This window comes from Garra rufa, chromosome 10 (assembly GCF_049309525.1).
Source record: "Garra rufa chromosome 10, GarRuf1.0, whole genome shotgun sequence".
Taxonomy (NCBI): Eukaryota; Metazoa; Chordata; class Actinopteri; order Cypriniformes; family Cyprinidae; genus Garra; species Garra rufa.
The window spans coordinates 8234565-8251854 of record NC_133370.1 but is presented as its reverse complement, the minus strand read 5'-3'; the positions used below and the strand labels follow the sequence as shown (position 1 = coordinate 8251854).

Genomic DNA, 17290 nt, shown 5'->3' with positions numbered 1-17290 from the left:
TAAGTATTGATCATGGCATCACCGCTGGAGGCTTCAGTCACGCTCAACCCCTCCCACCAACACTCATGAAATCAGGAGTCTGCCTTAATCTGGGCTGCGCTGTATTTCTGAGAGTGAGTGAGAGAGGGAGAGGGAGAGTGTGAGAGATCGTACTGCAGTACCGCCACACGCTCCTGTGCTCAGACCGGAGTGGAGCACGAGGGACAAGAGGAGGAGCAGGAGGACAGAACAGGGCTATGACGACTGCAGCGTCCCGACCACAGCTCAACTAAAGAGGGGAATCTGTCTCTCCACTCCCGCTCCGGCTCTGGGATTAAGTTTTTTTCTTTCTGTCTTGGCATCATGGAGTCTCCCACCAGAGAGATCGAGGAGTTTGAAAGCACGTCGCTCAAGTACTTGCAACCCGACCAGATCGAGAAAATCTGGCTCCGACTGCGGGGACTGTGAGTATGAGCTTTTCAACAGGTTTTCTTGTGTTTTGTGTGTGTGAGAGAGTGTTTTTCCATCTCAGAGGTTGACAAACATCCTGAATCTCATGTAAACATGTTCAATTCACTTTTTACCCCAAAGTAGGACAAAAATAAGAAATTACTGCTGCAATACAATTTTTTTTAAATCTACATAAATTAAAAACAATATACCAAATGATAATATTCAGGATATTCAATATTTATATATTATATTATATGTTTAAATCGTATTACATTTTGTCATTCCATATTTCAGGTTCATAAAAAAACAATAAAAGTAATGATTCAATAATGATAATATAATCAAAAATTTAAAAAGCATTTTTGGACACCTAAAAAACCCAATAGAAATAATACAATAAATAAAACATTTAAAATGTAGTACTTTTTTGGATTTTTATTTTAATTATTATTTTTTAATTTGTGTTAACATGTCCAATTCACTTTAAATTATATTATATAATATTATATTATATTATATGTTTAAGTTGTATTACATTGTGTCATTCCATAATTCAGATTCATAATAAACAATACCAATAATGACTAATGATAATATAATCACAATTTTTATATTATATAGTGTCATTCAATTTTTTCACATTCATAATAAATAAAAATAATGACAATATAATCAAAATTTTAAAAAGCATTTTTGGGCACCTACTGGATTTGGATGGACAAATGCTTAAAAAATAAAAAATGTAATTAAATTAAAATTTATTACTTTTTGGATTGTAGTGATTTTTAATTTTAATGTAATTTCACCCCAAAATATAATGTATTATATTATAATATAATACATATATTATTATATTATTATAATACTTTTCACCCCAAAATATAATGTATTATATTATATTATATAATGTATTATATTATATTATATTATATTATATTATGTTTAAGCTGTATTATATTGTGTTATTTCATATTTCAGATTTATAATGAACAATTAAAATAATGATAATTAAAAATTAAAATAATTAATAATAAAATCATTTAAATTTAAAAAAGCATTTTTGGACACCTACTTGATTTGGATAGACAAATACTTTAACACAATAAAAATAATAAATAAGAAAATAAAAATTTTAAATGTATTACTTTTTGGATTGTAGTATATAGATTGTAGATTGTAGTAGTGATTATTTTTTAATTTTTAGTATTTTGATTTATTTTTAATTTCTTAATTGTCATGAAAATGTTCCCATGCAAAAAGTCTTGATGAACTAATAAATTTCTTTTATCCTTTTTTTTCTTAAACTGCTCTAAGAAAAATGCTAATTGTTAAATTTTAAAATTCAAAAAAACAAATATTCACAAAAAATATTCAGTAAATGATCACATTATTATTGTTTCAATAGCAAGTTTTTTTTTTAATTGTGATTTTTATTCGGTGAGGAAATCTCCCTGAGAGCTGGCTATTTATTTATTTTTTATTAATATGTTTCAAATAGTTCTCAAATAATTATTAGACAGCTCCATCATCTGTAGACAAACTCATTTCTTCAATGTCAATCCGTTTTTCTCTGTGGCTGTTATTGGGCAGCTGGTGAAAAAGTCTCTATATTGTCCCAGAACCCGGTGAATGAAATGCAATTTCCTCACTATGGGTGAAGAAGAAAAGACCAGTGAGAGAAGGAGAAAGAAAAAGCGAATGAAAGCAAGAAAGAGATGAATGAGGGGAGGGCTGTTTGTCTCCTCTCATATTTTCTCCCTTCAGGCAGTAGAATAGTAACTTTCCTCCATTAATGCTGAGTTTGAAGAGTTTTTGTGTGTGCATTGAATCTGTTGAAGTCAACATAAAATGAAATTGACCCTATTCAGTTTTTTAAATTCATCTTATTGTAAATGATTTATTAGTGCATGTTATTCCAGAAAAGAAAATGTCTTCATAATCATTCATTTTAAACATAATAACTTGCTTTTCCTCTGAAATGACTTTGATTTTTCAGCTGATGTATACAAGAAATCTTAATTTTCAACTCCTCCTCTTTTACCACCTGTCATATAGAGACACTTTTCATAAAACAATCAGTTCATTATGGATAAAATTAGGCCTCTCCCATGCTATTTTTCTCATTAAATATCATATTTAATGTAAATGTATATCCTACTACAGTAGTAAAATTGGTTTTATGTTGATTTTAAATGCACATACAGTGGTCTATGTATTTACATTTCCAAATTTGGGCATTACCTCCAATAATTTGTGACCCTGGACCACAAAACCAGTCTTAGGTAGCTTGGTTATATTTGTAGCAATAGCCAAAAATACATTGTATGAGTCAAAATTGTCGATTTTTCTTTTATACCAAAAATCATCAGGATATTAAGTAAAGATCATGTAAATTTTCATCATAAATATATCAAAATGTAATTTTGGATTAGTAATATGCATCGCTAAGAACTTCAGTTGGACAATTTTAAAGGCGATTTTGAGGTTTTTTTTTTTTTTTTTGCACACTCAGATTCCAGGTTTTCAAATATTTGTGTGTCTGTTGTATTTATGACTGGTTTCGTGGTCCGGGGTCACATTTATTCCAAACCATCAAAATTTATACCGATTTATGATTTAAAAATTGACTATTTTATTTTATTTTATTTTATTTTATTTTATTATTTTATTTTATTTTTATTTATTTTTTTAAGAAAAGGCACAAGTTTGCATGTGGAGAACTTTAAGTAATTTTTTCCAAAAATCAATCAAAATTTGTATCGATTCATGTTTTAAAAATCGACCAAATGTTTTAATTTAATTTAATTTAATTTAATTTAATTTAATTTTATTTTATTTTATTTTATTTTATTTTATTTTATTTTATTTTATTTTATTTTATTTTATTTTATTTTATTTTATTTTATTTTATTTTATTTTATTTTATTTTATTTTATTTTAAAAGGCATGAGTTTGCAAGTGGAGAAATTTAAGTAATTTTTTCCAAAAATCGATCAAAATTCATATTGATTTATGTTTAATGTATTTATTAAGGGAAAAAATGTATTTTATGTAAAAAATTTACTATTGTGAACATTTTTATTTATTATTTACTATATACTATCATGATGATAGTATAAAAATAATTTATATAAAAAATAAAATAATTAAAATTAAAAAAAGGTGTTTGAGACGTACGGGATTTGGATGGACAAATTTTATACAAAAAATTATAATAAATATAAATTTTAATTAAATGTAAAAATAATTAAATATAAAACATTTAAATGATTAAAAAATAAATAAAAACAAACAAATGAGATATAATTATTACCTTTTTGTAATAATTTGTCATGATGTCCCTATGCAAAAAGTCTTGATAGTCCTACTATAATACTTACATATTTTTTTCCTATATATTATAATTTTTTTCTTCGTTTATCTTTTTTTTGTATGTGAAATTGGACTTTTAACTGTTCTGGATGGATGCAATTGCAAATGTAAACTGTATTTGGATGGACAAATACTTTTCAAATATATAATATACATTTATATTAAATGAAAATGTAAAAATAATTAAATACAAAAAAAAATTAAATATAATGAATAAATTAATAAATACATTAAAAAATAAAATAAAAAGGCAAATTATAAATATAATTATTACGTTTTTATATTATAGTAATCAGGATTTTTTTTTTAAAGTCTAGACTGTCCTATTTCTTAAAGGAGAAGGTTACTTCCAGAACAAAAATTTACAGATGATTTACTCACTCCCTTGTCATCCAAGATGTTCATGTCTTTCTTTCTTCACTCGTAAAGAAATTTTGTTTTTTGAGGAAAACATTTCAGGATTTCTCTCATATAGTGGACTTCTATGGTGCCTGCATGTTTGAACTTGCAAAATGCAGTTTAAATGCAGCTTCAAAGGGCTCTAAATGATCCCAGCCAAGGAAGAAGGGTCTTATCTAGCAAAACAATCGATTATTTTCTCAAATAAATTAGGATTTGTATACTTTTTAACCTCAAATGCTCATCTTGTCTAGCTCTGTGAGTACTCTGTTTATTCCGGTTCATGACAGTTAGGGTATGTCAAAAAACTCCCATCTCATTTTCTCCTCCAACTTCAAAATCATCTTGCATTCACCTTTTTTTGTAAAGGGCGTTTGATCTTCTTTGCACATCCACTTTGGGTTGGTACTACTACAGCAATGTAGGATGATTTTGAAGATGGAGGAGAAAATGAGACAGGAGTTTTTCGACATACCCTAACTTGAACCAGAATACACAGAGTACAGGCAGAGCTAGACAAAGATGAGCATTTAAGGTTAAAAAGTATATAAATTGTCAATTTATTTTTAGAAAATAACCTATCGTTTCCTTGTCTGGGATCGTTTAGAGCCCTTTGAAGCTGCATTTAAACTGCATTTTGGAAGTTCAAACTCGGGAGCACCATAGAAGTCCACTATATGAGAGAAATCCTGAAACGTTTTCCTCAAAATAAGTAAATAAATAAATCTTTACGACTGAAAAAAGGAAGACGCAAACATCTTGGATGACAATTTTTGTCCTGGAAGTGAACTTCTCCTTTAAGTACAGTATGTCTATTTATTTCAATCGAATCTTTATGTATAAAATCAAGTCCCTCGCCCTTATTTTTCTCGTTAAATGTCATATTTAACTTGAATGTACGTCAGAGTCAGAATAGTTCACTAAAAATTAAGGTATACACTCAAATCCTATGTATTTACATTTCCAAATTTGGGCATTACCTCCAATAATTTGTGACCCTGGACCACAAAAGCAGTCTTAAGTAGCACAGGTATATTTGTAGCAATAGCCAAAAATACATTGTATGGGTTAAAATTATAGATTTTTCTTTTATGCCAAAAATCTAATTCTACTGTAAGTATATCAAAACTTAATTTTTGATTAGTGATATGCAATGCTAAGATCTTCATTTGGACAATTTTAAAGGCGATTTTCTCAACAGTTAGATTTTTAAAGCTTATTTATGTATAAATTGCAATTTAAAAAAATTGACCCTTATGACTGGTTTTGTGGTCCAGGGTTACATTTATTAAGGGAAAACTGTATTTTATGTATTAAATTTACTAATGCAAACAGTATAATTTATTATTTACAAGTTCAGAAAACATTTCAGGATTTCTCTCCATATAGTGGACTTCTATGGTGCCTGTGAACTTCCAAAATGCAGTTTAAATGCAGCTTGAAAGGGCTCTAAACGATCCCAGACAAGGGAGAAGGGTCTTATCTATAGCAAAAACCGTTTGTTGTTTAAAAAAAAATTACAATTTGTATATTTTTTTTAACCTCAATGTCTTGTCTAGCTCTGTGTGTACTCTGTGTATTCTGTTTCAAAACAGTTAGGGTATGTCAAAAAACTCCCATCTCATTTTCTCCTCAAACTTCAAAATCATCCTGCATTCACCTTTTTTGTATGCCATATTATTATATATGTGCATCAGATTCAGAATAGTTCACTAAAAATTAAGGTATACACTCAAATCCATGTAGTTTTATGTTGTCTGTGGAACATAAAAATACAATATTGAGAATTTTGCAGAATATCCAAGCTGTTCGTTTCTGTATGAAAATAGTAAAAAGCTCTGAAAACACCCACCCACACACACACAAAAATAAAAACTAAAAGTGGTGCCAATGGCATCATAATGTGAACTCTAGATATGCACATACACATTAAATGGCACATCTTAATATTTGTGGGTGATCTGTTCCTTTAAGGACTTTGTTGATCTCTCCAACTGAGGGCCAAAAACAAGTGCTGTTTTTGCCAAAATTGTGTTAGTCCCTTCACTGGGTTTGGATTATTGCCCGTCACAGGACGTCAGACCAGTTCACAGAAAGTTAAGCTGTTTCGCTGTGTTTTGGCCATGTAGAAGCAGCTGTATATGTGGATGTTAAAGGTTCCCCGCAGTGGGTAAATCTGACCGCATCAGCATTTAATCTCACAGAAAGCCTCAAACACGCACAGCTGTTGTAAGTGTGTGCGCGTACATGTACGTGGACGTGCTTTTGCATGTGCGCTTGTGTCTATGCAACACTTCAATGGGGTGAAGCGGCACTCATAATTGTGTTTGATGACTTTAGAAAGGAAAGGGGGACAGTAGGAAGGAGTTTCCTTTTCTAAGGAGTAATTTCAGGCACCAGTGATAGTGGCTCATGGCAGGAATGAGTAATGATTGGGCAGCTCTGATTTTTCCTGCGCACTGACTAATTGCTTCACCGTCCTTGTGTTCTTAATGGGTTTTATGGAGAGACATATATGAGCTGTCAGGGACACGTTGTAAAAACATACCAAGAAGAAGCAGTGCTTTAAACCCAGTGTATGAAAAGACGACTTAATGCCTTTTGAAACTAAATTTGTGTCGATTCATTTTTTAAAAACTGGCTAAATGTTTTTATTTATTTTATTTAAAAAAAAAATATTTTAGAAAAGGCACGAGTTTGCATGTGGAGAACAAAAAAATCAATCAAAATTTGTATCGATTCATGTTTTAAAAATTGACCAAATGTTTTTTTATTATTTAATTTTATTTAATAATTTTTTTATCGATTCATGTTCTAAAAATTTACCAAATGTTTTTATTATTTTATTTTATTTATTCATTTTATTTTTATTTTAGAAAAGGCATGAGTTTGCATGTGGAGAACGTTAAGTAATTTTTTCTAAAAATCAATTTAAATTTGTATCGATTCATGTTTTAAAAATTGACCAAATTTTTATTTTATTTTATTTTATTATCGATTCATGTTCTAAAAAAATACCAAAATGTTTTTATTATTTAATTTTATTATTTTTTTATTTTAGAAAAGGCATAAGTTTACATGTGGAGAACGTTAAGTAATTTTTTCCAAAAATCAATTTAAATTTGTATCGATTCATGTTTTAAAAATTGACCAAATTTTTATTTTATTTTATTTTATTTTATTTTATCGATTCATGTTCTAAAAATTTACCAAAATGTTTTTATTATTTAATTTAATTTTATTTAATTTTTTATTTTATTTTAGAAAAGGCATGAGTTTGCATGTGGAGAACGTTAAGTAATTTTTTCCAAAAATCAATTTAAATTTGTATCGATTCATGTTTTAAAAATTGACCAAATTTTTATTTTATTTTATTTTATTTTATTTTATCGATTCATGTTCTAAAAATTTACCAAATGTTTATATTATTTTATTTTATTAATTTTTTTATTTTAGAAAAGGCATGATTTTGCATGTGGAGAACGTTAAGTAATTTTTTTCTAAAAATCAATTTAAATTTGTATCGATTCATGTTTTAATTATTTTTTATTTTATTTTATTTATTTATTTTTTTTATTTTTATTTTTTTTTTATTTTTTTTTATCGATTCATGTTCTAAAAATTTACCAAAATGTTTTTATTATTTAATTTTATTTAATTTTATTATTTTTTTTTATTTTAGAAAAGGCATGAGTTTGCATGTGGAGAACGTCAAGTAATTTTTTCCAAAAATCAATTTAAATTTGTATCGATTCATGTTTTAAAAATTGACCAAATTTTTATTTTGTTTTATTTTATTTTATTTTCGATTCATGTTCTAAAAATTTACCAAAATGTTTTTATTATTTAATTTTATTTAATGTTTATTTAATTTTAAAGTTTAATGTTTTTTTATTATTATTTTTTTTTTAGAAAAGGCATGGGTTTGCATGTGGAGAAATTTTTCCAAAAATAGATCAACATTTGTATAGATTCATGTTTTAAAAATTGCCCAAATGTTTTTATTTTATTTTATTTTTTTTAGAAGAGGCACGAGTTTGCATGTGGAGAACTTGAAGTAATTTTTTCCAAAAATCAATCAAAATTTGTATAGACTCATGTTTTTAAAATTGACCAAATGTTTTTATTTTATTTATTTATTTGTTTATTTATTTGCATGTGGAGAACTTTAAGTAATTTTTTCTAAAGTGACACGAAAACTGTTTTGCAAATTGCAGGGCCATAAAAACAACCTGAAAAATGAATGACAAAATAATATAACTTATGAAATGGGTAAAAATAATAACACGATATGTTCTTGAATATTGAGTAATGATAATCTTTATGCTACAATTAAAATAAATACAGTAGACCGCTGTTAAACATTTGATTCCTGAGTGTTCAGCATGAAACAGCAGGGTTTAAATTGACTCTCTGTGTGTGTGTGATGTGTATATTTATTATTTATTAAATAAATCCAGCATAATTGTGCATGAACACAGGTTTTTAATGTGTTGTTTGTTTTGTTACAGGAGGAAGTACAAGAAACAATCGCAGAGGTAAGGCAGAAGATCTGAGATGTGCTGAACTCATCATCATCCACTGTGAAAACCACTTTCAGCAATAAATGTGATTTTTCTAATGTTTTGTGTTTCATGTATGCATTAGACACAGATACAGTTCTCTTAAATCCAGCTAAAACCACTTGAAGGTAGTTGATTTGCTGGTCTGAGCTGGTGTAGGTGGATTTTTTTATTTTTATTTTTTTTATGACAAATCTTTAACATCCATGGAAAATTTTAATTCCACAAAAGGTTCTTTAAAGTGGAGAAAAAGTTCTATTGCACTAAGAAGAAATGGGGAACCAAATTGGTTCTTTTATGGCATTGCTGCAAAACTGGCCCTTTTTGAAGTACAGTATGACCAGAAACAAGTAAACGGGGTCAGTTTCTTCCGACAACAGACTTCCTGTTGACTTTTTGAGCTGGGTTTTCCAGGAGCTAATATCAGAAATTTGTCATAGTTTCTGTCATAGTGCTGGGACATGATTATGGAGTAAGCTTGTGATGGAGTACAGTTATTTATTGTTTTTTGGAACATAGTGAGTGATTTGTTGTGGCTCCAAAGAGGTCTGCCAGTACTAACCAGATTTATCTACATCATTTAAGCCATGTTAGTAGACCGGCAGGTCACATAAACTAGTTTGGACCAGCTAGAAATTAGTTACAAAAAACAGCAAAATTCTGAAGATTTTTTTTCTTTGGAATAACATGCAATGAGTTGTGTACAGTGTGACCAGAAACAAATAAATGGGGTCAGTTTTGATTTCCTGTTGACATGAAGTAGGTTTGAATTTGATTCCTTCCAGCAGCAACTGATATAAAATATATTTTTTTAAAAATTCTGATAAATTTCCAAAAGTATGGAAGCTCAAAGTCAAAGTTTGTGTCCTTGGGACAAATTATCTCTTAGTTTGGACTTTTTTAATAAAATAAATTCATATAAAATCAGAATCGTGAAATATGAATGCAAAATTGCAAGACATAAACTTAAAAATGTGAAAAGGTACAATTGTATCTCACAATTCTGATATTTTCCCTCATAATTCTGAGAACATCAGTCAGAATTGTGAGATGTACATGCAGAATTGCAATATATGCACAGAATTTCAGATATAAATATACAACATTGTGAGATAGAAATTCAAATTTGAGAGATAAATGCAGAATTGTCAGATATAAGTGCAGAATTATGGGAAAAACTCAAATGCAGAATTGTGAAAGATGTAAATGTAGAATTGGCAGATATAAATGCAGAATAAACTCAGATTTGTGAGTTATGAATGCAGAATTGGGGGATATAAACTCAAGATTAGAGAGATATGAATGCAGAATTACAAGATATAAATACGTAATTTTGTGCAATATAAATGCAGAATCATAGGTTCTAACATCAAATTTGTGATATAAATACACAACATATTAATGCAGATTTGTGAGATTTACATGGAGAATTGTAAGATATAAATGCATAATTGATATAAATGCGTAATTGAAAGATATAAATGCAGAATTGCAAGATATAAATTCAAAATTTGTGAATTCAATGTAGAATTGCAAGATATAAATGCAGAATTCTAAGATATAAATGCAATATTTTAAGTTTTAAACTCAGGTTTGTGATATAGAAATGCAGAATTGTGAGATATAAATACAGAATTGCAATATATAAACAGAATTTCAAGAAATAAATGCACAATTGTGAGATTTTTAATGCAGAAATGTAAGATATGAATGCAGAATTGTGGAATATAAACTCAGATTTTTGAGATATAAATGCAGAATTGTGAGATATAAATGCAGAACTGCAAGATATAAACAGAATTGCAAGATATAAACAGTATTTCAAGATATAAATGCAGAATTGTAAGATATGAATGCAGAATTGTGGAATATAAATGCAGTAATTTTGGATATAAACTCAGATTTGTGAGATAGAAATGCAGAATTGCAAGATATAAACAGTATTTCAAGATATAAATGCAGAATTGTGAGATGTAAATGCAGTATTTTTGGATATAAACTCAGAATTGTGAGATATAAATGCAGAATTGCAAGATATAAATGCTGAATTTGTGAATTAAATGTGGAATTGTGAGATATAAATGTAGAATTATGACTTCCAAATCTCGAATCGCAAGACATAAATACAGAGTTGTTAGATACAAACTCAGACTTTGGAAGATATAAATGCAAAATTGCAAGATATAAATGCAGAATTGCGAGATGTAAATGCAGAATTGCGAGATATAAATGCAGAATTGCCAGATGTAAATGCAGAATTGCGAGATGTAAATGCAGTATTTTTGGATATAAACTCAGATTTGTGAGATAGAAAGGCAGAATTGCAAGATATAAATGCTGAATTTGTGAATTAAATGTAGAATTGTGAGATATAAATGTAGAATTATGACTTCCAAATCTCGAATCGCAAGACATAAATGCAGAGTTTTTAGATACAAACTCAGACTTTGGAAGATATAAATGCAAAATTGCAAGATATAAATGCAGAATTGCGAGATATAAATGCAGAATTGCGAGATGTAAATGCAGAATTGCGAGATGTAAATGCAGAATTGCGAGATGTAAGTGCAGAATTGCGAGATGTAAATGCAGAATTGCGAGATGTAAGTGCAGAATTGCGAGATGTAAGTGCAGAATTGCGAGATGTAAGTGCAGAATTGCGAGATGTAAGTGCAGAATTGCGAGATGTAAGTGCAGAATTGCGAGATGTAAGTGCAGAATTGCGAGATGTAAGTGCAGAATTGCGAGATGTAAGTGCAGAATTGCGAGATGTAAGTGCAGAATTGCGAGATGTAAGTGCAGAATTGCGAGATGTAAGTGCAGAATTGCGAGATGTAAATGCAGAATTGCGAGATGTAAGTGCAGAATTGCGAGATGTAAGTGCAGAATTGCGAGATGTAAGTGCAGAATTGCGAGATGTAAGTGCAGAATTGCGAGATGTAAGTGCAGAATTGCGAGATGTAAATGCAGAATTGCGAGATGTAAGTGCAGAATTGCGAGATGTAAGTGCAGAATTGCGAGATGTAAGTGCAGAATTGCGAGATGTAAGTGCAGAATTGCGAGATGTAAGTGCAGAATTGCGAGATGTAAGTGCAGAATTGCGAGATGTAAGTGCAGAATTGCGAGATGTAAGTGCAGAATTGCGAGATGTAAGTGCAGAATTGCGAGATGTAAGTGCAGAATTGCGAGATGTAAATGCAGAATTGCGAGATGTAAGTGCAGAATTGCGAGATGTAAATGCAGAATTGCGAGATGTAAATGCAGAATTGCGAGATGTAAATGCAGAATTGCGAGATTTAAATGCAGAATTGCGAGATGTAAATGCAGAATTGCGAGATGTAAGTGCAGAATTGCGAGATGTAAGTGCAGAATTGCGAGATGTAAGTGCAGAATTGCGAGATGTAAATGCAGAATTGCGAGATGTAAATGCAGAATTGCGAGATGTAAATGCAGAATTGCGAGATGTAAATGCAGAATTGCGAGATGTAAATGCAGAATTGCGAGATGTAAATGCAGAATTGCGAGATGTAAGTGCAGAATTGCGAGATGTAAGTGCAGAATTGCGAGATGTAAGTGCAGAATTGCGAGATGTAAGTGCAGAATTGCGAGATGTAAGTGCAGAATTGCGAGATGTAAGTGCAGAATTGCGAGATGTAAATGCAGAATTGCGAGATGTAAGTGCAGAATTGCGAGATGTAAATGCAGAATTGCGAGATGTAAATGCAGAATTGCGAGATGTAAATGCAGAATTGCGAGATTTAAATGCAGAATTGCGAGATGTAAATGCAGAATTGCGAGATGTAAGTGCAGAATTGCGAGATGTAAATGCAGAATTGCGAGATGTAAGTGCAGAATTGCGAGATGTAAGTGCAGAATTGCGAGATGTAAATGCAGAATTGCGAGATTTAAATGCAGAATTGCGAGATGTAAGTGCAGAATTGCGAGATGTAAGTGCAGAATTGCGAGATGTAAGTGCAGAATTGCGAGATGTAAATGCAGAATTGCGAGATGTAAGTGCAGAATTGCGAGATGTAAGTGCAGAATTGCGAGATGTAAGTGCAGAATTGCGAGATGTAAGTGCAGAATTGCGAGATGTAAGTGCAGAATTGCGAGATGTAAGTGCAGAATTGCGAGATGTAAGTGCAGAATTGCGAGATGTAAGTGCAGAATTGCGAGATGTAAGTGCAGAATTGCGAGATGTAAGTGCAGAATTGCGAGATGTAAATGCAGAATTGCGAGATGTAAGTGCAGAATTGCGAGATGTAAATGCAGAATTGCGAGATGTAAATGCAGAATTGCGAGATGTAAATGCAGAATTGCGAGATTTAAATGCAGAATTGCGAGATGTAAATGCAGAATTGCGAGATGTAAGTGCAGAATTGCGAGATGTAAGTGCAGAATTGCGAGATGTAAATGCAGAATTGCGAGATGTAAATGCAGAATTGCGAGATGTAAGTGCAGAATTGCGAGATGTAAATGCAGAATTGCGAGATGTAAATGCAGAATTGCGAGATGTAAATGCAGAATTGCGAGATGTAAATGCAGAATTGCGAGATGTAAATGCAGAATTGCGAGATGTAAATGCAGAATTGCGAGATGTAAGTGCAGAATTGCGAGATGTAAGTGCAGAATTGCGAGATGTAAGTGCAGAATTGCGAGATGTAAGTGCAGAATTGCGAGATGTAAGTGCAGAATTGCGAGATGTAAATGCAGAATTGCGAGATGTAAGTGCAGAATTGCGAGATGTAAATGCAGAATTGCGAGATGTAAATGCAGAATTGCGAGATGTAAATGCAGAATTGCGAGATTTAAATGCAGAATTGCGAGATGTAAATGCAGAATTGCGAGATGTAAGTGCAGAATTGCGAGATGTAAGTGCAGAATTGCGAGATGTAAATGCAGAATTGCGAGATGTAAATGCAGAATTGCGAGATGTAAGTGCAGAATTGCGAGATGTAAGTGCAGAATTGCGAGATGTAAATGCAGAATTGCGAGATGTAAATGCAGAATTGCGAGATGTAAATGCAGAATTGCGAGATGTAAGTGCAGAATTGCGAGATGTAAGTGCAGAATTGCGAGATGTAAATGCAGAATTGCGAGATGTAAGTGCAGAATTGCGAGATGTAAGTGCAGAATTGCGAGATGTAAGTGCAGAATTGCGAGATGTAAATGCAGAATTGCGAGATGTAAGTGCAGAATTGCGAGATGTAAATGCAGAATTGCGAGATGTAAATGCAGAATTGCGAGATGTAAATGCAGAATTGCGAGATGTAAATGCAGAATTGCGAGATGTAAATGCAGAATTGCGAGATGTAAATGCAGAATTGCGAGATGTAAGTGCAGAATTGCGAGATGTAAATGCAGAATTGCGAGATTTAAATGCAGAATTGCGAGATGTAAGTGCAGAATTGCGAGATGTAAATGCAGAATTGCGAGATGTAAGTGCAGAATTGCGAGATGTAAGTGCAGAATTGCGAGATTTAAATGCAGAATTGCGAGATGTAAGTGCAGAATTGCGAGATGTAAATGCAGAATTGCGAGATGTAAATGCAGAATTGCGAGATGTAAGTGCAGAATTGCGAGATGTAAGTGCAGAATTGCGAGATGTAAATGCAGAATTGCGAGATGTAAGTGCAGAATTGCGAGATGTAAGTGCAGAATTGCGAGATGTAAATGCAGAATTGCGAGATTTAAATGCAGAATTGCGAGATGTAAGTGCAGAATTGCGAGATGTAAGTGCAGAATTGCGAGATGTAAATGCAGAATTGCGAGATTTAAATGCAGAATTGCGAGATGTAAGTGCAGAATTGCGAGATGTAAATGCAGAATTGCGAGATGTAAATGCAGAATTGCGAGATGTAAGTGCAGAATTGCGAGATGTAAGTGCAGAATTGCGAGATGTAAATGCAGAATTGCGAGATGTAAGTGCAGAATTGCGAGATGTAAGTGCAGAATTGCGAGATGTAAATGCAGAATTGCGAGATGTAAGTGCAGAATTGCGAGATGTAAGTGCAGAATTGCGAGATGTAAATGCAGAATTGCGAGATGTAAGTGCAGAATTGCGAGATGTAAGTGCAGAATTGCGAGATGTAAATGCAGAATTGCGAGATGTAAGTGCAGAATTGCGAGATGTAAGTGCAGAATTGCGAGATGTAAGTGCAGAATTGCGAGATGTAAGTGCAGAATTGCGAGATGTAAGTGCAGAATTGCGAGATGTAAATGCAGAATTGCGAGATGTAAGTGCAGAATTGCGAGATGTAAGTGCAGAATTGCGAGATGTAAGTGCAGAATTGCGAGATGTAAATGCAGAATTGCGAGATGTAAATGCAGAATTGCGAGATGTAAGTGCAGAATTGCGAGATGTAAACATGGAGTTCTGAGAAAGCAAGTTTGAATTCTGAGTTTATCTCTTCTGAGTTTTCTGGCTGAACTGAACGATATAAACTCAAAATTGTGAGACACAAAGTCACAATTACAGACGCAATCTTTCATGCATAAGAACTGGCTGGACGTGATTATAGAGTGAGCTTGTGATTGAGTAGATTTACCTTGTACATTTATCAGAATTACATGGCAACACAAACTGCAGAAAAGCCGTCGACAGCGCGCAGCGTTCGTATGCAGTATGTGGCTCTCTGCGCCGCACAAAACATCTGTTGAAACAAATGTGCTTGGGCCTGCGCTGAGCACTCTGCAATTATGAGTGAGGAGTGGTGGAGAGACAATAACACAGAAAGAAAGATGTCAGGAGAGCCGATGCTGAAACGTAACGTAAAAGAGCGCCAATGAGAGAAACACAGAGAGAGAGATGGTTAAGTCGGGTCTAATATTAGAGCAAGAGTGGGTTTAATTGGGGAGGGCTCAGCGGAGACTTTCCTCCGCTAACAGAGGGAGGGATGACTTCCTGTGCAGCTCCTCTCTGATTGACAGCTCAATGGGAGTCTGGGTAATTATGGCAGGCTAATTGGCTGCAGAGCATTCTGGGACTCTGTCATTACAGACGCAACAGGACAGTTACAAACACGTGTGTGAGAGCATTCACACAGACCAACATACAGTAGGCTACATGAAGAAGACTTGGGGATCTTTCAGAAATGAACCAAGCAGATGGTATAAATGCTACTTCTCGTATTTCTAATCATTTAAATTAATTACAACCGCGATATGCAGCTCAAAAGGCAACAATAGTTTGTTTTTATTCAGCAAGGATGCATTAAATTGATCAAAAGTGACTGTAAAGAGTATTTCAAATATTCTTTGAACTTACTATTTATTAAAGAATCTAAAAGATCAACTGTTTTTAACAATAATAATTAAAAATATTTCTTAAGCAGCAAATCAGCATATTAGAATGATTTCTGAAGGATCATGTGACATTGAAGACTGGAGTAATGATGCTGAAAATTCATATTTGCATCACATAAATATGTACTTTTTACTGTATTTATGATCAAATGAGCATCATCAAATGGGTCACTATTTTTGAACACATTCAAATAAATAAAAATAAAATATAATATATAAAGTAAAACCATTTAAATATAAATAAATTTGTAAAATTGAAAACCTATTTAAATAAATTAATACAGTTAAAAATATATAGACAACTAATTAGTCATTGTTGTAAGTGAATGATAATGTTTAAAAAATTAAATGAATAAAACAAAATACAATTATAATATGTCAATTATAAAAAATAAAAACATTTAAATACATTGATATTAAATTTTTTTAATATTTGTGTATTTTATATGAATTCAATAAAAAAATACATAAAAATATACACATGTTATGCTGTTATAGAGAGAACTGGATTGTTTCTCACATATAGTTGAGGTCAAAAGTTTTCACCCCCTTTCAGAATCTACAAAATGTTAATTCTTTTACCAAAATAAGAGGGATCATACAAAATGCATGTTATTGTTTATTTAGTACTGACATTAATAAGATATTTCACATAAAAGATGTTTACATACAGTATAGTCCACAAGAGAAAATAATAGTTGAATTTAAATTACCCTGTTCAAAAATTTACATCCCATTGATTTTTAATACTGTGTTGTTATCTGAATGATCCACAGCTGTGTTTTTATATATAGTGATAGTTGTTCATGAGTCTCTTGTTTGTCCTGAACAGTTCAACTGCCTGCTGTTCTTCAAAAAAATCCTTCAGGGTCCTACAAATTCTTTGGTTTTTCAGCATTGTTGTGTATTTGAACCCTTTCCAACAATGACTGAATGATTTTGAGATCCATCTTTTCACACTGAAGACAACTGAGTGACTCATAAGCAACTAAGGTTCAAACGCTCACTGATGCTCTTAAAGAAAACATGGTGCACGAGCCGGGGGGTGAAAACTTTTGAAATCCTACAGAACAGTTCAAGCATATGCAGTTAATCAAAAGTTATTGAGCTGTACTTTTTCTGGCTCTGGTTTTTTTTCCAAATTTCTGAATGTTGTTGGAGGCCTGCGGTGGCAGAAGGTCTAAGAGCTCTTGCAGCTGGAGATCGCTCAGTAAATATAG

The 17290-nt window shown here is 31.7% G+C and overlaps 1 protein-coding gene across 1 annotated transcript in view; it reads left to right on the top strand.

Moving 5' to 3' along the window:
• Window positions 1-200: 200 nt before the first annotated feature.
• Window positions 201-17290, top strand: part of LOC141343727 (dual specificity calcium/calmodulin-dependent 3',5'-cyclic nucleotide phosphodiesterase 1C-like) — a 58225-nt gene continuing 41135 nt past the window's right edge. Inside the window, exons 1-2 of the mRNA XM_073848360.1 lie at window positions 201-443; window positions 8715-8741. Coding sequence (XP_073704461.1) covers window positions 343-443; window positions 8715-8741 — 128 coding nt within the window. The 5' untranslated portion in view covers window positions 201-342. The remainder of the gene's footprint in view (window positions 444-8714; window positions 8742-17290) is intronic.